The following is a 22,298-nucleotide window of genomic DNA, read 5'->3' as shown; positions in this document are numbered from 1 at the left end:
AGGCCTCTAAGAGAAGCAAATTTCATTCCATCCGGCTGAAATTTGGTACATGGTGTTAGTATATGGCCTCTAACAACCATGCAAAAATTGGTCCACATCGGTCCATAATTATATATAGCCCCCATATAAACCGATCCCCCGATTTGGCTTGCGAGGCCTCTAAGAGAAGCAAATTTCATCCGATCCGGCTGAAAGTTGGTACATGTTGTTAGTATATGGCCTCTAAAAACCATGCAAAAATTGGTCTACATCGGTCCATAATTATATATAGCCCCCATATAAACCGATCCCCCGATTTGGCTTGCGAGACCTCTAAGAGAAGCAAATTTCATCCGCTCCGGCTGAAATTTGGTACATGCTGTTAGTATATGGCCTCTAACAACCATGCAAAAATTGGTCCACATCGGTCCATAATTATATATAGCCCCCATATAAACCGATAGCCAGATTTGACCTCCGGAGCCTCTTGGAAGACCAAAATTCATCCGATTCAGTTGAAATTTGGTACCTGGTGTTAATATTTTGCCTCAAACTCCCATGCAAAAATTGGTCGAAATCGGTCCATAATTATATATAGGCCCCATATAAACTGATCCCCAGATTTGACCTCCAGAGCCCCTTGGAAGAGCAAAATTCTTCCCATTCGGTTGAAATTTGGTACGTGATGTTAGTATATGGTATCCAACAGCCATGCAGGAATTGGTTCCTATCTGCCCATAATTTTATATAGCTCCCATATAAACCGATCCCCAGACTTGACATCCGGTGCCTTTTGGAGAAGCAAAATTCATCCGATCTGCTTGAAATTTGGTACGTGGTGATCGTATATGATATTTAACAACCATGCCAAAAGTGGTCCATATCAGTCCATAATCATATATAGCGCCATATAACCCGATCCCGAGATTTGGTTTTGGAGCCTCTTGAAGGAGCAAATTTCATCCGAGTGAGTTGAAATTTGGTACATTGTGCTAGTATATGGTCGTTAACAACCATGCCTAAGTAGGTCCATATCGGTCTATAGTTATATATATATCCCTCAGATAAATCGATTTCCAATCACACAAAAATTGGCCCATATCAAGTTCATAATTGTATATAGCCCCCATATAAGTGACCCCCATATTTCAATTCTGGCTCTCTACGTACCGTGCAAAAAGTCCATATCGATTCGTAATTATTTGTAGACTTAATTACGCATAAATTTTTTGTCTAATATATACCACCTATGGACTAACTCAAAATTTAGAAAACGATGTTAAGAAGTTTTAAGATATATAGCCCTCAGATAAATCGATCCTCAATCACACAAAAATTGGTCCATATCAAGTTCATAATTCTATATAGTCCCCATATAAGCGACCCCCATATTTCAATTTTGGCTCTCTACGTACCGTGCAAAAGTCCATGTCGATTCATAATTTTTTGTAGACTTACCTTTACATAACTTTTGGGGTATATGTTACAGAAGTGTGTTTTTTTTTTTTTTGAGGGTGTGGCATAGGTTTAAATTCCCTCTACGTAAAATTTTTAATTTTAGTTTTACTGGTGTTTCTACTTTTTTTATGGATTTTCTTTTCATTTTGCGACATTTAATTGTCCATTTAATTGTTGGTACTAAACGGCCAAATAGAGAATTTTCTAAGGCTGGTCCAAAAGAATTTCATTTATGAAGGATCCCACTAATTTATGAAGGATCCCGGCAAATGGAATGTACAACAAATTCATATTTATTCTTCACAAAAAAAATATCACCAAAATATTTCAAATAACAAAATTGATTGAAATTTAATCAATTAAAATTTTAAATGATACCAAAAAATTTTTTATTTAAATTAAAAAACATAAATTTTTGCTCCTTTCCTTTGGTTTATTTTTTAAAAAAATTTCCAACTTTTACAATAAAATTCCACCCTAAAAATTATCAATACAAAATCTAGAGATCATATCATAACTAACAAACAAAATTTTCGATATTTTCTTCTAAACATATACAAATTCAATATTTTATTGAAAATTACCAAATAGTTCTCCTTCAGTTATACCATATTGAGCTAAACATTTACTTGACCAATTGTCGATTTTAGCTTGTAATTCAGGTGTAATCTCATCTTTAAAGGAACCAATAATACCGCGCCTCATAAGTCTGGAAAAAAGACCGAATTCAGTAATGCAATTTTTTTAATTAGGATGATCCAACCACAATGCACGAATTTCATAGAAATACACAGAATATAAGGGGTAGCTAAATCACCCTGAGTGACTAAATTACTAGAATATGTCGGGCTTAGCGGATCAAAGATCCTTCCCAAACCAATCCACAGATTTGATTTATTGAATGTTCAGAGATGAACATTGATACATATCCAATAGTTATTTAAACTCTGGTCCTCTGGCTGTGGTTTAGTTCGATAGTAGATAGGGACAATAGGAATCTCGTTAGGTATGAAGGCAAATCAGGCATATCCGATCATATATAAATTTACTTATTTTTACATATTATTTGTATACATTATTATACAATATATATACGTATTAGAATCCTATATCCTGACGTTTCATCTAAACTACTTGAAAGTTATTATGAGACATTTTTATATATTTTCTGCTACTACAGACAATTTAGCCCCCTTAGAAATCACTCCACGGATTTGATTTCTTGAGTTACCTGGGGATGAACTGTTCATCTTATCTCCTTCATATTATACAGGAATTGGTATATCTACTAATTATTTTAACCCTTTTCCTCTTGGAATAGTAGATAGGAACAGTTGGAATCTGGTTTGGATTATTAACAAAGCCCCCTTAAAAATCACTCCACTGATTTGATTTGGGGGTTAACTTTTGATCGTATTCGAGAAGATATTGTACACAAATTGGTATACATCTACTAATTTTTTAAACCCAAATCTACAAATTTCTTAAATCCATCGGTAGAAATCTGGTTTAATTTGATGGTGAGATATACCCAATCAAATATATATTTATAGCCCCTATATTAGGATGTCATATCCTTACATTCAATCTAAGCTACATGAAATTTGTAATAAGATAATGGTATCTATCCTTTCCAAACCCAAGACAATTTGGGTTATATTTTTTCAGAGCCCCTTTATAAATGACTTCCCGTATTTGATTTCGTGAATCACCTGGGAGTGAACTTTTAATATTATCCCCTTGATATTATTATGTAGGAATTGGTACATCTACTAATTATTTAAGCCCCTTTCCTCTGACAGTGGTTACTTGGGATAGTAGATAGGGACGGTAGGAATTTCACTGGGTATAAAGGTAAATGAAACATATCCGGCTCTATGTGGAGCAGAATATAAAGGGTTGACTAATTTACTATGGAATGATTCGTGGAGGAATAGAAGAAGAAACAAAACAGTTAGAATAAAATTGATGGAGGCTATCATCTCAAGTTTTTGCACAATTAACATTTGTCATTATGGTTGTAACCCCTCAGTTTTGTTTAATTTCATCGAACTTACTGAAATTCTGTTGTCACACTATTGGGGTCTTCTTCTTTAGCTGAATTGGTGAAATTTACTTGATCATTTTCTGTATAAAAATCAACTGGTTAAAAATCTTCTTAAATTCTCTCCATCTATTGTAGCTGATACATTACCTCTCATACTTTCAAAAGATAAATGTTTGAGTAATTTTTCCATATCTTCACAACATAATTGCGGTCTTTCGAGAAATTCACATAGCCTCGAGATAACTCCTTTTAAATTCCTTTTCATTTCCTCATAGGTAACAAACAGAATATTGGGCTCATCACGCATTTTCCAAAACTCCATAACACGTGTCCAAAAATGACCATAAATCACTTTATTGTTGATGAAATCATCGACATATTCCTCTAAATTATCACCACACCAATGACCAATATTTTTGGAAAAGTGGTAAGAAGAGACAATGACATCTTTGCAGTTACGAGCCACATAAATAATCTGTAAATAGAAAATCGAAAAGAATGCAATAACTACCTGAGCTATGCATTCTTTAGATAGTAGATAGGAACAATAGGAATCTTGATATGTATTAGAGTAAATGAGACATTTGTAGAGTCCCAAATAAGTCCTAGATCCTTAATTTAAGTCTAATCCGCTTACAGATATTAGAAGTCATTGGGGTATTTTAAAACTAGTCAATTCGTTGTGATTAAACTAGTTAATAGATAGGAACAGTCGGAACCTACCTTCTGAAATAAAACGGGTCTTGGCAGTTCACAAACAAATTCACAGATTCTATTTTTTGGGTGTACCGAATTCAACTTTCCATCTTATCACCATGATGTCATACAGAAATTGATAGAAATCCAGTAATTATTTAAAGTCTGGTTCTTTGCCGGTAATTTCTTTATATAGTAGATAGAAACAGTAGGAATCTTCTTAGGTATGAAGACAAATAAGGCATATCCGTCGATTTAGTTTTATATATCCCTCTGCAAAATTTAAAAAATGGACCTCGTCGCATCAAAGTCCTTTCACATCCCAATCCAACGATTTTGACTTCGTTACACACAAAAAAAGTTTCATTAAAATTGAGCCAACGAAACTATTTCATAAAGGCGAATGAGGCTTAGTCGACCATTCACATATATTTATAACCCCGTCTAAAGTATTCAAAATCCTCACTTTTCATTAATGCTAATATGTGATTTATTTATTACGAGACATTCCAATCTACCCTTGGCAAACTATAAAAATGAACCTCAATGAACCAATTCCTGCATGGTTGTTGGATACCATATACTAACATCACGTACCAAATTTCAACCGGATCGGATGAATTTTGCTCTTCCAAGGGGCTCCGGAGGTCAAATCTAGGGATCGGTTTATATGGGGGCTACATATAATTATGGACCTATTTCGACCAATTTTTGCATGGGTGTTTGAGGCCATATATTAACACCATGTACCAAATATCAACTGAAACAGATGAAGTTTGGTCTTCCAAGAGGCTCCGGAGGTCAAATCTGGTTGTCGCTTTATATGGGGGCTATATATAATTATGCACCGATGTGGACCAATTTTTGCATGGTTGTTAAAGAACATATACTAACACCATGTACCAAATTTCAGCCGGATCGAATGAAATTTGCTTCTCTTAGAGGGTCTGCAAGCCAAATTTGGGGAACCGTTTTCATGGGGGCTATACGTAAAAGTGGACCGATATGGCCCATTTGCAATACCATTCGACCTACATTAATAACAACTACTTGTGCCAAGCAATATTTCGATGTGTTACAAACGGAATGACAAAGTTAATGTACAACTAATCCATGTGTTAGCTTTTTTAGACTCCTGATGTTAAATTTTCATCCTATCCACTTGATATCATACAAAAATTATTTTATATGATATAATTATTCCTTGCCCGTCCCATTGGTTGTGATTTCCCGAGATAGTAGATAGATACAGTAGGAATCTTGTTGGTTAATGTATTATATATGAGACACATCCGACCATAAGATTTTGGCAAAATACTCACTTTTGTCTTGAATTCCCATATTTGGCAAGGTAGTAAATTTGGTGACAAATGACTTTGTAGTACACGAGGGCTGGCTAACAATTTACTTTGTTCTATGGCATTTGCATAAATAGGACGTATTCCTTGTTTACTAATGAATAAAAAATTATAAATGTTGTGAAAATTTTGCTACATAAATCTTATAGAACTTACTCCAGAAATGGACTACGCTCCAACAATGGAATCTGCTTACTTTTCTCAAAATCCAAATTATTCATCAATAGCCAAACGGTCTCTTGCATCCATGTGGTACCAGATTTCATATAAGTCACAATGAAAATATCATCAGGTCTCACCGGATATCTGAGAATATTCTCTACCACGTTGTCGAATGCCGCATGCATGGTACACCAGGTGTCCAGCCAATTTTTCTTTAAGGGAATATTATTACCAGAGGCAGCATATTCTTTGATGACTTCACGATTCCGTGTTTTACAGAGTTCCGTTGTTATGGGCCGTGATATGAACATATTATCGGTAGACTTTTTTTGATGTGATCCTCTTCAAATCGGTGTTAACAATCACTTAATTGTATTGCTTGTTGCATGTTGTTCATATATACGTGAAGATTTCTGAAGGGTTGCTATTCGAAAATAATGATAATGACAAGTGAGCTACAATTGATAAAGTGGAGAAGTCGATTGAAGTCACCACCGGGAATGCCATGCTTCCCATATATGGTAAATACTGAACTGCTCATACATCTCATTGAGAGATTTTTGACAATCTATGACATTTTTAAGAAATATGGTCAGAAGTGAGGTACACTGAGAACAAATGAAATGAATTAAAAAACAAGTATATACGGCCGTAAGTTCGGCCAGGCCGAAGCTTATGTACCCTCCATCAGGGATTGCGTAGAAACTTCATCTAAACACTGCCATCCACAATCGAATTACTTAAGTTGCGGTAACGCTTGCCGATGGCATGCTATCTTAAAACCTCCTAACACCATCTTCTAAATTGTATGTAAGTCCATACGTGGTATATATTAAATCAAAAAAGATCGAGCCATTACGTATATAATTCAGTTTGACAAAACAAATTTTGACAAAATTTTCTGCAGAAATCAAATTTTAACAAAATTTTCTATAGAAATAAAATTTTCACAAAATTTTCTATAGAAATAAAAATTTTGACAAAATTTTCTATAGAAAGAAAATTTTGACAAAAATTTCAAAAGAAATAAAATTTTAACAAAATTTTCTATAGAAATAAAATTTTCACAAAATTTTCTATAGAAATAAAAATTTTGACAAAATTTTCTATAGAAAGAAAATTTTGACAAAAATTTCTACAGAAATAACATTTTAACAAAATTTTCTATAGAAATAAACTTTTGACAAAATTTTCGATAGAAATAAAATCTTGGTAAATGATTTTTGGCTCGAGTGGCAACCATGATTATGAACCGAATAAAATTTGAACAAAATTTTCTATAGAAATAAAATTTTGACAAAATTTTCTATAGAAATAAAATTTTGACAATGATGAAAATTTTATTGTGAACCGAATAAAATTTTAACAAAATTTTCTTTAGAAATAAAATTTTGACAAAATTTTCTATAGAAATAAAATTTTGACAAAATTTTCTGTAGAAATAAAATTTTGGTAGATTATTTTTGGCTCTAGCGGCAACCATTATTATGAATCGATATGGACCAATTTTTGTGTGATTGGACCAATTTTGGTATGGTTGTAAGCGAACATATACTAACACCACGTGCCTAATTTGAACCGGATCGGATGAATTTTGCTCCTCCAAGAGGCTCCGGAGGTCAAATCTGGAGAATGTTTTATATGGGGGCCGATATGGACCAATTCTGGCACGGTTGTTAATGATCATATACCAACACCATGTACCAAATTTCAGCCGTATCGGATGAAATATGTTTCTCTTAGAGGCTCCACAAGCCAAATCTGGGGATCGGTTTATATGGGGGCTATATATAATTAAGGACCGATATGGACCAATTTTTGCGTGGTTGTTAGAGACCATATGCCAACATCATGTACCAAATTTCAGCCGGATCGGATGAAATTTTCTTCTCTTTGAGGCTCCGCAAGCCAAATCTGGGAATCGGTTTATATGGGGGCTATATATAATTATGGACCGATGTGGACCAATTTTTGCATGGTTGTTAAAGACCATATACCAACACCATATACCAAATTTCAGCCGGATCGGATGAAATATGCTTCTGTTAGAGGCTCCACAAGCCAAATCTGAGGGTCCCTTTATATGGGGGCTATACGTAAAAGTGGACCGATATGGCCCATTTTCAATACCATCCGACCTACATCGATAACAACTACTTGTGCCAAGTTTCAAGCCGATAGCTTGTTTCGTTCGGAAGTTAGCGTGATTTCAACAGACGGACGGAAGGACGGACATGCTTAGATCGACTCAGAATTTCACCACGACCCAGAATATATATTCTTTATGGGGTCTTAGAGCAATATTTCGATGTGTTACAAACGGAATGACACAGTTAATATACCCCCATCCTATGATGGAGGGTATAACAAGTATATACGGCCGTAAGTTCGGCCAGGCCGAAGCTTATGTACCCTCCATCATGGATTGCGTAGAAACTTCTTCTAAACACTGCCATCCAGAATCGAATTACTTAAGTTGCGGTAACGCTTGCCGATGGCAAGGTATCTTAAAACCTCCTAATAACATCTTCTAAATTGTATGTAAGTCCATACGTGGTATATATTAAATCAAAAAAGATCGATCCAATACGTATATAATTCAGTTTGACAAAATATACATAAAATTTTGACAAAAATTTCTACAGAAATTAAATTTTAACAAAATATTCTATAGAAATAAACTTTTGACAAAAATTTTCTATAGAAATAAAATCTTGGTAGATTATTTTTGGCTCGAGTGGCAACCATGATTATGAACCGAATAAAATTTGAACAAAATTTTCTATAGAAATAAAATTTTGACAAAATTTTCTATAGAAATAAAATTTTGGTAGATTATTTTTGGCTCTAGTAGCAACCATGATTATGAACCGATATGGACCAATTTTTGTATGATTGGACCAATTTTGGTATGGTTGTTAGCGACCATATACTAACACCACGTTCCTAATTTGAACCGGATCGGATGAATTTTGCTCCTCCAAGAGGCTCCGGAGGTCAAATCTGGAGAACGTTTTATATGGGGGCTATATATAATTATGGACCGATATGGACCAATTCTGGCTCGGTTGTTAAAGATCATATACTAACACCATGTTCCAAATTACAACCGTCTTGGATGAAATTTGCTTCTCTTGGAGACTTCGCAAGCCAAATCTGGGGATCGGTTTATATGGGCGCTATATATAATTATGGACCGATGTGGACCAATTTTTGCACGGTTGTTAGAGACCATATACTGACACCATGTAGCAAATTTCAGCGGGATCGGATGAAATTTGCTTCTCTTAGATTATCTGCAAGCTAAATTTGGGGGTCCGTTTATATGGGGGCTATACGTAAAAGTTGACCGATATGGCCCATTTGCAATACCATCCGACGTACATCAATAGCAACACTTGTGCCAAGTTTCAAGTCGATAGCTGGTTTCGTTCGGAAGTTAGCGTGATTTCAACAGACGGACGGATGTACGGTCATGCTCAGATCGACTCAGAATTTCACCAAGACCCAGAATATAAATACTTTACGGGTCTTAGAGCAATTTTTCGATGTGTTACAAACGGAATGACAAAGTGAATATACCCCCATCCTATGGTGGAGGGTATAAAAATTAATTGGATCAATTAATTTCGTGATTGAATTATTTTTCTGTGTGTTCCGAACGAAATAAGGTTTTAGGTATAGCCCCAAATAAACCGATCCCCTGCGAAGCCACCATATAAACCAATCCCCAGATGTGATTTCCGGAGCACCCTGGAAGTGCAAATTTGATTCGATCCGCTGGAGATTTGTTACGTGGTGTCGGTCAATGAAATTTAAGAACCATGAAAAACTTGGTCGCTATCGATCCATAATTATATAGCACCAATAATCTGCATTTTTTATCTATCATAGAGACCATATGAACTAACACACAATTTAGAAGAGTATGTTAAGAAGTTTTAAGATGCGTTGCCATCGGCAAGTATTTGCACAACCCAAGTAATTCGATTTTACACAGAAAAAAAACATGCCCGGTTCCAAAGGGTTGGTCTTTACATTCATGATTTTGGTATTGATTCCGAGCCAATGAAGCGAAGAATTGAAGTAAGAACAATTTGAAGACACAATTCCTTTTTTTTTAAGTTAAGTTTTGCGTACATAATTCTAAGAAACAAAGTTTAATTTATTCGTTTCGACAACAGATTTGGCTTACAGAGCCTCTTGGATGAGTAAATTGCATACCGGCCGTAGTTTTAGTCTTTGGCTCCTAATAAAATTGCAAAAAATTTTCCACACCCAGAGGAATATGATCACATCAAAAGTTTCTGCCATATTAGGTTAGTGTAGGGTATTATTATAAAATATTCAATGCCCATTTAAAATTTTTGTAATCGTCCCATAAGGGTCTTATCATTTAATGATGGTGGTATTTTAAATTGTGAAACTATTTTCAATTACAAATTGTTTTGTTTTTTTTGTAATTTGAAGAGCATTGACAAGGTTTTTTTACATTTTTAACGTAATGAATCAAGCTAATTAGCTATCTTTTTTTCATAAAATATTAATAAATAATAATCCAAAAGGTGTGCCCTAAATTTAATAATGAAAAAAATTAAAACAAAGATTTATAACTTTCTTATTATTAAAATTACACTATTTTTAAGAAATTTGTCCTTAATGTTGTGTAAATAGCTAGTACTAAAATCTAGGTTACCCATGTGTGTGTTGAACTTCATATACGTTCTAAAGGCATTTAATCAATTTTTTACTTCAAATTATGGTTTTGATTAAAATCACGAAAATTTTAATTGCAAAAATATTGGTGATATTTCCGGGTGTTTATAGATTAAAAAGCATTTCTTCAGTCAAATCATGTTGGGCCAAAAATTCACGAGACCAGTTATCAATTTTAGTTTGCAGTTCTGGTGTCAATTCATCTTTATAGGAACCCACAATACCTCGGCGCATAAATCTGCAAAAAAAGAATACAAATAAAAACAAAATAAAACAAGTAAGTAAAGTCTAAAGTCGGGCGGGGCCGACTATATTATACCCTTCACTACTATGTAGACCAACATTTGTGTTACCATCTCAACTACTTCAAATTTGCTGGGAGCTACATATATAAGGTTTGCGTTTCCAGATAAAAAATACTTTTAATGGAGACAATTTTTTGTACTTCTAGAAAATCTCTAGAATTAAAATTTACATTGGCAAATGCTATCCAGTTAATTTGAGGAAAATCCCATAGAAAATGTGTATAAAATATGAAACAGTCTACCATATTTCCCCAACTCTGGTGTACGTATATATGAGAGCTATATATAATCTGAACCGATTTTGACTAAATTTGACATGCATAGTTAGAATATTAGTTCTGCTATCTCTGCAAAATTTCACGAAAATGGGAGTATAACTTTGGCCTCCGTGGTCATATGAGTCGGGCGAAATATATATATATGTTAGCTATATCTAAATCTGAACCGATTTCAACCAAATTTTGCAAACTTACCGATACTATTAAACGTACTCCATATGCAAAATTTGAAGCAAGTCAGGGTAAAACTCTGGCATTTGAGGCCATATAAGTTCAAATTGTACGAAAGATATATATGGGAGCTATATCTAAATCTGAACCGATAGTAACCAAATTTGGCACATATAACAGAACCATTAAACGTACCGTTTGTGCAAAATTTGAAGCAAATCACTGCAAACTATGGCTTCTGAGGCCATATAAGTCCAAATCGGACGAAAGATATTTATGGGAGCTATATCTTAATCTGAACCGATTTGGCTGATATTTTGTAAGTTTTGCGGGACTAATAAAATATTCGGATGTACTGAATTTGAAGAACATCGGTTGATAAACACGCCAATTATGACCAGATCGGGGATAAATATATATGTCAGCTATATCTAAATCTGAACCGATTTTTTCCAAAATCAATAGCGATTGTCTTTGTCCCAAAAGACGACCTTATGCTAAATTTGAGGACGATCGGACTTAAACTTAAACATATACAGATTTACGGACAGACATACAGACAGACGGACATCTCTAAATCGACTCAGAATTTAATTCTAAGACGATCGGTATACTAAACGATGGGTCTCAGACTTTACCTTCTTGGCGTTACATACAAATGCACAAACTTATTATACCCTGTAACACAGTAGTGGTTAAGGGTATAAATAGACTTTGAATGGGCACAGTATACATTCTCAGTACCACACTCAATGCATACACACTGTTGGGCATCGCTTGAATGAGAATGAGTAGTTGCAGTGGCATGGGATTCTGAGTTTGAGGAACCTTTATTTTTTATGCACTTGGAATATAATTCTCATCCACGTCTAGTTTTATATAGAAATAGAATAGAATTTTGTTTTTTTTTTGTAAATAAATAAAATGTTGAGAAAATTTTTTATAGAAATACAATTTTGACAACATTTTTTAGAGAAATAAAATTTTGAAAGAATATTCTATAAAAATAAAATTTTGACAAAATTTTCTATAGAAATAAAATTTGTTTTGTTTTGTTATTGTTGGTTTGTTCTTTAAGCATTGTTATTGTTTTTTATTGCAGCTTAAAACCATACATTGACTAAACTACAAGTGTAGCTTAACCAACAGAGGAAAAGAATGTTTGTCAAATTTATTTGGGCAAAGCCCTATAGACTGCAAGATGGTTGGATGGACGCACGTTTCGGAATTACCACATTCCTCATCAGCATCCTCTACTTGCAGCAAAACTATCAACCAATTATCAGAATAAATTCAGGCAGTTTATTAAACCCAACAAAAACCACACTTGAACCCTCCGAAAAAAGGTTTTACATTGATAGCCGGCTTATGCCGAAATAAATTCGAAACAAACATATCTCTTTTCCTATGCCACTGTCAAATCATCGATAAAATTTTGACGAAAATTTATGTAGAAATAAAATTTTGACAAAATTTTCTATAACAATAAGATTTTGACAAAATTTTCTATAGGAATAAAATTTTGACAAAATTTTCTGTAGAAATAAATTTTGACAAAATTTTCTATAGAAATAAAATTTTGACAAAATTATCTACAGAAATAAAATTTTGACAAAATTTTCTATAGAAATAAAAGTTTTACAACATTTTCTGTAGAAATAAAATTTTGACAAAATTTTCTATAAAAATAAAATTTGGACAAATTTTTCTGTAGAAATAAAATGTTGGCAAAATTTTCTGTAGAAATAAAATTTTGACAATAATTTCTATAGAAATAAAATTTTGAAAAACTTTTCAATAGAAAAAAATTGAAAACATTTTCTATAGAAATATAATTTTGGCAAAATTTTCTATAGAAATAAAATCTAAAAAAAATCTATAGCAATAAAATTTTGACACAATTTTCTATTGAAGTAAAATGTTGACAAAATTTTCTATAGAAATAAAATTTTAACAACATTTTCTATAGAAATAAAATTTTGACACAACTTTCTATTGGAATAAAATGTTGGCAAAATTTTCTATAAAATTATAATTTAAAAAAAAATGTATAGGAATAACATTTTTTTCTTTAAAAATTTAAAATGTTCATGTTATTTCAAGTGTAAGTTCTCCCTGTTTGATGATGTTGTCTCATGCATACTAAATCGTTAATACATTTAAAATTTGAATCATTTACAATTTTAAAATTTGATCAAAAACTTCAAAAAGAAGATATTTTTTAAAATTTTATAGATTTGTCGTAAAATTTTCTTTAAAGGGTGATACGGTCAAAATTTGGTCAATATAAACTTGACGTATTTCTTTCAATTTTGCATTTAAAAAACCTGAACACCCCTCATTTTGAAGGTGTGTGTGTGTGTAGAATGTGGCTCCTATTTTGATTGTGGAATTCACTCTTCAGTTGTCAAAATGCCGTCCAAGCAAGAAGAGCAGCGTATCGGATTTTTTCGAAAATCCGAGCTACTCGCACGCAAAGCTGGCAAAATCGCTAAAAGTTGCCAAATCAACCGTTACAAATATAATTAAAGTGTTTGGGGAACGTTTGTCGACAGCCAGGAAGTCTGGATCGGAGAGAAATCGAAAACCGGAAGCCGCTGAGACGACAAAGAGAGTTGCCGGTTCAAGCGAAACCCTAATCTCTCTCTCCGAGATGCCGCAAATACGCTGGGTGTATCGTCTACAACCGTGCATCGAGCCAAAAAACGAGCCGGACTATCGACTTACAAGAAGGTAGTGACTCCAAATCGCAATGATGATAAACAAAATACGACGGCCAAAGCGCGTTCCCCGACGATGCTGACGAAGTTTGACTGCGTGGTAATGGACGACGAAACCTACGTCAAAGCCGACTACAAGCAGCTTCCGGGACAGGAGTTTTATACGGCAAAAGGAAGTGGAAAGGTAGCAGATATTTTCAAGCACATAAAACTGTCAAAGTTCGCAAAGAAATATATGGTTTGGCAAGCCATCTGTACCTGTGGCTTGAAAAGCAGCATTTTCATAGCTTCCGGGACTGTCAACCAAGAAATTTACGTGAAAGAGTGTTTGAATAAACGTCTGCTGCCTTTCCTGAAGAAACACGGTTGTTCCGTACTGTTTTGACCGGATTTGGCATCTTGCCATTACGGTAAAAAGGCCATGGAGTGGTACGCCGCCAACAACGTGCAGGTGGTTCCCAAGGACAAGAACCCTCCCAACACGCCAGAGCTCCGCCCAATTGAGAAATACTGGGCTATTGTCAAGCGGAACCTAAAGAAGACCAAAAAAAAAAACTGCTAAGGACGAGCAGCAGTTCAAGGCAAACTGGCTTTCTGCGGCGAAGAAGGTGGACAAGGTGGCTGTACAAAATCTGATGGCAGGTGTCAAGCGTGAGGCCCGGCAATTCGGATTTGGAAAAGCGAAAGCCTAACTGAATATTTTTCCTGAATTTTATACTAATTGAACTTGAAAAAGAAATTTAATTTGATTTTTGAAATAAACGATTTCACCGATTTACACGCGTTTTCCCTTGACCAAATTTTGACCGTATCACCCTTTAAACATAGGTAGATTATTTTGGATACGAGTGGCAACATTGACTGTTATTCTGTAAATAACATTTCTAATGTAAGGTTCATGATCCTGGATAACCACTGGTCTATCTCAGATGAAAACAAAACTACGTTACATTAGTGTCTACTTACTCAAATTCGCCTTTAACGAAGGGAGTACTTTCTTTCAGGCCTGATGTCATGTTAGTTTGTTTGTTTGCTGTAAATTTGAAATAAAGTTAAATTAAATTAAAATAAAATACCAACCTTTTTATGTGAGAAATATTAATCTCCTACCTTTCATGCTATCGAAGGATAAATGTTTTAGCAATTCTTCCATTTCTTCTGCATTTAATTGAGGTCTTTCCAGAAAGTCACATAATTTCTCTATCACACCTTTCAGATTCTTTTTCATTTCCTCATAGGTTACATAGAGAATATTCGGCTCTTGACGCATCATCCAAAAATCCACAATGTGAGTCCAATATGCTGTGTTCGAAATGTTGTTATTAATGAAATCGGTGACATAGTCCTCCATACTTTCACCGCACCATAGACCTAAATTTTTGACGAAATGGTAGGACGATACAATAACATCTTTGCAATTGCGAGCAACGTAAATAATCTAGAATTCAAAGAATTTTGAGACGTCAAAACACTGCAAACAACAAACCAGTAAACATCTGAATTCTGTCAAATATGATAAACATATACACCCTCAAAAAAAATCGCTTCTTTAACATATGTTCCAATCATATTTTGCAGGAAGCACATATATTATTGCATACTGCCGAAACATTAATATGTTTGTTTTATGTGAACATATTATATGTTTGGAAGCATTTTGAGCCAAAAATATTATATGCTTGGAAGAATTTTTCCCAAACACGATTGTGCTCATTCCCTAACATACTCGTAATTTTCACTTCCACGAAATTTTTTAGTTATTGGCACCTTTCTCTGTAATACAAATAATGTTGAAGAAATTATTCACTTTTATAAATTGTTTAAATTTTACCTTTCGCCTGCACGGAGAATCGAACCGAGGACCATACAGTTTGTAAGCCAACACACTATCCACTGGGCTACGTAGCTGTTATAGTCACCAGTAGATAATTATCGTTTTAAGTTACATTTATATAGCATAGTTTGCAGCGCCCACGAGCCCATGCAAACATAACATTATTTAACAGAAACATACATTTGTTTGCCACGTGGAGCAGTGGTTAGCATGTCTGCCTTGCATGCAAAGGGTCGTGGGTTCAATCCCTGCTCCGACCGAACATTTTTTTTTTTTTTTTAATTTACACATTTATATTTATACTATATTAATTTTTTTAAATGAAACATCGAAATGTGCGTTATTAAAGATTTATAGTCAGTAACAGTGCTTGATATAAACGAAATTGAATGATTTTTGGATAAAATATTATTTTTTATTGCAAAAATAACAATCTTGTAATAAAAAACTGTTTTTGTACACAACTTTAAAATTTGGAAGGATTCAAAAACTAACAAAAGAAGAACGTGGAGTCGAGTATAAACATACATACATAATTTTATAATATAAACATAAATTTATTTAGGAGTGAACAGTTTTTTACTAGCATTTAACACCATCGCTCTAAAATTCCTTTTATTTTTCTTTAATAATTCATTTTAAAGAAAATAAACTTTTTAAATTGTTTTAGCTGTAAAAGTCGAACTTAATGCCCGCTTTTATATTTGATGGTGTCCGTCAACTCCTCGTGGACTACTTTTTAATAAAGAGAAACTAAACTTTGTTTTTTTACATTTTACTGTGTAATTTTTCACTATTTCCTCCTTATTTCATTTTACCGTCCCAACTCTAAAAAGAGTATAGTGCCATTTCGTTATTTTTATGAAGACCCCTGATTTCTTTTAACGAACCAAGAAAAAAATTGTGCCCATAATGCCAAAATGATAAACAAAACACATGTCCACACATACATAAAATGCTGCTCTCAAGGCGAAAACATAAGCTGTTTGTTTTTCAAATGTCTATTCTCTTGGTTCAGAATGTATATTCTCTTTATTCAAATTAAATAATATTTAGACTTAAACATATCAAATTTTTGGCCTTATCATAAAACAGTTTTCCGAAACAACATACAAGCGGTTTCACAGAAATTGTTCTCTTTTGACTCTTTTGCTGTGTTATATTGATATCTTTCGTCAACTCTCCCGGTTTCCATCTCTATTTCTCTCTATACTCTCTCTGTCGCTTTGAATAAAATAACACAACATATGTATGTTTAGTTGAAATTTGTAAATTTATATATGTTTGTATTCACACATATGATTTTTATGAAACATTCATGCCCCAAACATAATATATTCTAACATATTAACATAGATGTCCCAAACATTTAGTGTTAGTTTAGGAAAATTACATGTTCGCACTTAAATATATTGTGGTTTAAAATCGTGCCCGAAACACATTTTGTTTATATCGGAACATATGAAAAACATATTTTTCTAACAGTGTAGGGATCAAACCAAATATGGATGTCCAGATACATTTAACCTCCCAATTTTTATACCCTCCACCATAGGATGGGGGGTATATTAACTTTGTCATTCCGTTTGTAACACATCGAAATATTGCTCTAAGACCCCATAAAGTATATATATTCTGGGTCGTGGTGAAATTCTGAGTCGATCTGAGCATGTCCATCCGTCCGTCCGTCCGTCTGTTGAAATCACGCTAACTTCCGAACGAAACAAGCTATCGACTTGAAACTTGGCACAAGTTGTTGTTATTGATGTAGGTCGAAAGGTATTGCAACTGGGCCATATCGGTCCACTTTTACGTATAGCGCCCATATAAACGGACCCCCAAATTTGGCTTGTGATTGCTCTAAGAGCAGTAAATTTCTTCCGATCCGGCTGAAATTTGGTACGTGGTGTTAGTATATGGTCTCTAACAACCATGAAAAAATTGGTTCATATCGGTCCACTTTTACGTATAGCGCCCATATAAACGGGCCCCCAAATTTGGCTTGTGATTGCTCTAAAGAAGCAAATTTCATCCGATCCGGCTGAAATTTGGTACATGGTGTTAGTATATGGTCTCTAACAACCATGCAGAAATTGGTCCATATCGGTCCATAATTGTATATAGCCTCCATATAAACCGATCCTCCGATTTGTTTTGGGGAGCCTCTAAGAGAAGCAAATTTCATCCGATCCGACTGAAATATGGTACATGATGTTTGTATATGTTCTCTAATGACCATGCAAAAATTGGTCCACATCGGCCCATAATTATTTATAGTCTCCATATAAACCGATCCCCAGATTTGAACTCCGGAGCCACTTAAAGGAGCAAAAGTCATCCGATCCGATTGAAATTTGGTACGTGGTGTAAGTATATTGTCTCTAACAACCATGCCAAAATTCGTCCATATCTGTCCATAATTATATATAGCCCCCATATAAGCCGATGCCCAGATTTGACCTCCGGAGCCTCTTAGAGGAGCAAAATTCATCCGATCCTGTTAGTATATGGTGTTAGTATATGGTATCCAACAACCATGCAGGAATTGGTCCATATCGGTCCATAATTATATATAGCCACCATATAAATCGATCCTCAGATTTGGCTTCCGGAGCCTCTAAGAGAAGCAAATTTCATCGGATCCGGTTGAAATTTGGTACATGGTGTCAGCATATGATATCGGTTCATAATCGTGGTTGCCACTCGAGCCAAAAATAATCTACCAAAATTTTATTTTTATAGAAAACGTTATCAAGATGTTATTTCTATAGATAATTTTGTCAAAATTTTATTACTATAGAAACTTTTGTCAAAATTTTATTTCTATAGAAAATTTTGTCAAAATTTTATTTCTATAGAAATTTTTTTCCAAATTTTATTTCTATAGAAAATTTTGCCAAAATTTTATGTCTATAGAAAATTTTTTCCAAATTTTATTTCTATAGAATTTTTTTTTTTCAAATTTTACTTTTATAGAAAATGTTGTCAAAATTTTATTTTGTCAAAATGTTATTTCTATAGAAACTTTAAACTTAATTATATACGTATTTAATCGGCCTTTTTTAGTTTAATATATACCACGTATGGACTATGTGGTATATATTACGGTGTTAGGAAGTTTTAAGATACCTTGCCATCGGCAAGTGTTACCGCAACCCAAGTAATTCGATTGTGGATGACAATCTTCAGTAGAAGTTTCTACGAAATCCATGGTGGAGGGTACATAAGCTTCGGCCTGGCCGAACTTACGGCCGTATATACTTGCTATGCTTACCTTTGGTTTCTGCGTCCATAATTCTCGTGGCAATAAATTTGGATGTAAATGACTTTTTAATATACGTGGACTGGCTTGTAATTTGCTTAGCTCCAGGGCATTAGGCTCAAAAGGTGACCATCCAGATATTCTGTTGATAGATAACACTGCTTTACAAAATAATTTTTTTTCATGCAGGTTTGTAAACTAGACAGTGTAAACTAGTGTAATTTGTGTCTTATAGGATTCTTTTTCATTTTTGTGTTTTCTTACTACGGCTACTTACTCCAAAAATGGACTACGTGTGGTCAGTGGCAATGTTTTGGCTTGTTCATAATCCAAATTATTCATCAATAACCAGACAGTCTCTTGCATCCAGGTAGTGCCACTTTTCATAAAAGTCAAAACAAATATGTCATCAGGCCTTACATCATAGTTAAGAATGTCCTCGGCAATTGAATCGAATAGTGCAGGCATTGTGCACCAATTGGTAAGCCAGTTTTTCTTCAATGGTACCTCATGACCACAAGATGAATATCTTTTCAATGGAAAATGTGATCGCGCCTTACAGATTGCCGTATTTATTGGCTGGGATATATAAAGTTTTTCTCCGTCAGTCATTTCTCCAGTGGTTAATGCTTACTTCGTGAAAGATCATTTACAACTAATCTTACATGTTATTTTCTTAAAAATATTAGGCAATGTAAGTTGGTTTACCTTCATGCGAGCTTATCATGCTCAGCCCAATTTAGAAAGTTGTGTCCCAGTATTTTGATAAGAATTTGTTAAATTCTCCTATCAACTGATGTCCCACATTCATACCAAAATGCACCCATGATCGCTACTAGACAAAATACTAGTTTATTAAATGACTATGAACAATAATTGGAAAACTATTGTTGTAACGAGGAAAATCCCAGACATTTAATATAATTCCATTTGTTATTGTATTTAGTTTTATTTAATTTAAACGATATATGGCACCTAGTTTGATTAATACAAGTAAGTAAAGTCTAAAGTCGGGCGGAGCCGACTATATTATACCCTTCGCCACTATGTAGACAAACATTTGTGTTACCATCTCAACTACTTAAAATTTGCTGGGAGCTATATAAAAGTTTGCATTTCCAGATACAAATACTTTTAATGGAAACAATTTTTTGTACTTCTACAAACACTCTAGAATTAAAATTTAAATCGGCTAACGCCCTGGGATGAAACACAATGTTAGTAAAAACCAGTAAGGAAAGTCTAAAGTCGGGCGGGGCCGACTATATTATACCCTGCACCACTTTGTAGATCTAAATTTTCGATACCATATCACATCCGTCAAATGTGTTGGGGGCTATATATAAAGGTTTGTCCCAAATACATACATTTAAATATCACTCGATCTGGACAGAATTTGATAGACTTCTACAAAATCTATAGACTCAAAATTTAAGTCGGCTAATGCACTAGGGTGGAACACAATGTTAGTAAAAAAAATATGGGAAACATTTAAATCTGAAGCAATTTTAAGGAAACTTTGCAAAAGTTTATTTATGATTTATCGCTCGATATATATGTATTAGAAGTTTAGGAAAATTAGAGTCATTTTTACAACTTTGCGACTAAGCAGTGGCGATTTTACAAGGAAATTGTTGGTATTTTGACCATTTTTGTCGAAATCAGAAAAACATATATATGGGAGCTATATCTAAATCTGAACCGATTTCAACCAAATTTGGCACGCATAGCAACAATGCTAATTATACTCTCTGTGCAAAATTTCAACTAAATCGGAGTTAAAAATTGGCCTCTGTGGTCATATGAGTGTAAATCGGGCGAAAGCTATATATGGGAGATATATCTAAATCTGAACCGATTTCAACCAAATTTGGCACGCATATTTACAATGCCAATTCTACTCCCTGTGCAAAATTTGAACTAAATCGAAGATAAAAATTGGCCTCTGTGGGCAAATGAGTGTAAATCGGCGAAAGCTATATATGGGAGCTATATCTAAATCTCAACCGATTTCAACCAAATTTGGCACGCATAGCTACAATGCTAATTCTACTCTCTGTGCAAAATTTCAACTAAATCGGAGCAAAAAATTAGCCTCTGCGGTCATATGAGTGTAAATCGGGCGAAAGCTATATATGGGAGCTATATCTAAATCTGAACCGATTTCAACCAAATTTGGCACGCATAGCTACAATGCTTATTGTACTCCCTGTGCAAAATTTCAATTAAATCGGAGTAAACGATTGGCCTCTGTGGTCATATGAGTGTAAATCGGGCGAAAGCTATATATAGAAGCTATATCTAAATCTGAACCGATTTCCACCAAATTTGACACGCATAGCTATAATGATAATTCTACTCCCTGTGCAAAATTTCAACTAAATCGGAGCAACAAATTGGCCTCTGTGGACAAAGGAGTGTAAATCGGGCGAAAGCTATATATGGGAGCTATATCTAAATCTAAACCGATTTTGATGATATTTTGCAAGTTTTTCGAGACTCATAAAATGTACGGATGTACGGAATTTGAGGAAGATCTGTTGATATAAACGTCAATTATGACCAGATCGGTGAAAAATATATATGGCAACTATATCTAAATCTGAACCGATTTTTTCCAAAATCAATAGGGATCGTCTTTGAGTCGAAACAGGGCCCTATACCAAATTTTAGGGCAATCGGACTAAAACTGCGAGCTGTACTTTGCACACAAAAATACATCAACAGACAGACAGACAGACGGACAGACAGACAGACAGACGGACATCGCTAAATCGACTCAGAATTTAATTCTAAGACGATCGGTATACTAAACGATGGTCTCAGACTTTTCCTTCTTGGCGTTACATACAAATGCACAAAGTTATTATACCCTGTCTTATACCCTGTACCACAGTAGTGGCGAAGGGTATAAAAATTGGTCTCTGTGGTCATATGAGTGTAAATCGGGCGAAAGCTATATATGGGAGATATATCTAAATCTGAACCGATTTCAACCAAATTTAGCACGCATAGCTACGTTGATAATTCTACTCCCTGTGCAAAATTTCAACTAAATCGGAGCAAAAAATTGGCCTCTATGGTCATATGAGTGTTAGTCGGGCGAAAGCTATATATGGGAGCTATATCTAAATCTGAACCGATTTCAATAAAATATGGCACACTTGACTACAGTACTAATTGTTCTTCTTGTGCAAAATTGTAAGCAAATTAGGGTAAAACTTTTGCTTCTGGGCCATATAAGTCCATATCGGGCGAAATGTATATATGGGAGCTATATCTAAATCTGAACCGATTTCTTCCAAAATCAAT

At 34.2% G+C, this 22,298-nt stretch overlaps 2 protein-coding genes across 3 annotated transcripts; both read right to left on the bottom strand.

Moving 5' to 3' along the window:
- Nucleotides 1–1,849: 1,849 nt before the first annotated feature.
- Nucleotides 1,850–6,076, bottom strand: LOC142234982 (sulfotransferase 1B1-like). Of its 2 annotated transcripts, none has more exons than XM_075306190.1 (5): nt 5,695–6,076; nt 5,503–5,632; nt 3,632–3,995; nt 3,495–3,564; nt 1,850–2,146 (listed from the first exon to the last, which is right to left on the bottom strand). In XM_075306190.1, exons 1-5 carry the CDS (start codon nt 6,009–6,011, stop codon nt 2,008–2,010), a joined length of 1,020 nt encoding a protein of 339 aa, XP_075162305.1. In that variant the 5' UTR covers nt 6,012–6,076; the 3' UTR covers nt 1,850–2,007. The 2 variants fall into 2 exon arrangements, with proteins under 2 accessions (XP_075162305.1, XP_075162306.1); XM_075306191.1 differs by having other exon boundaries at nt 3,632–3,959; nt 5,695–6,075.
- A 4,218-nt stretch (nt 6,077–10,294) lies between these two features.
- LOC142233844 (sulfotransferase 1 family member D1-like) lies at nt 10,295–19,631 on the bottom strand. Its single transcript, XM_075304910.1, has 5 exons — nt 19,264–19,631; nt 18,999–19,128; nt 15,001–15,328; nt 14,857–14,923; nt 10,295–10,654 (listed from the first exon to the last, which is right to left on the bottom strand). Exons 1-5 carry the CDS (start codon nt 19,596–19,598, stop codon nt 10,522–10,524), a joined length of 993 nt encoding a protein of 330 aa, XP_075161025.1. The 5' UTR covers nt 19,599–19,631; the 3' UTR covers nt 10,295–10,521.
- Between the last annotated feature and the right edge of the window lie 2,667 nt (nt 19,632–22,298).

The sequence above is a fragment of the Haematobia irritans genome, chromosome 4 (genome assembly GCF_050003625.1).
Source record: "Haematobia irritans isolate KBUSLIRL chromosome 4, ASM5000362v1, whole genome shotgun sequence".
NCBI lineage: Eukaryota > Metazoa > Arthropoda > Insecta > Diptera > Muscidae > Haematobia > Haematobia irritans.
Note: the sequence above shows the minus strand (reverse complement) of the source record. Positions and strands in the feature narration are given on the sequence as shown.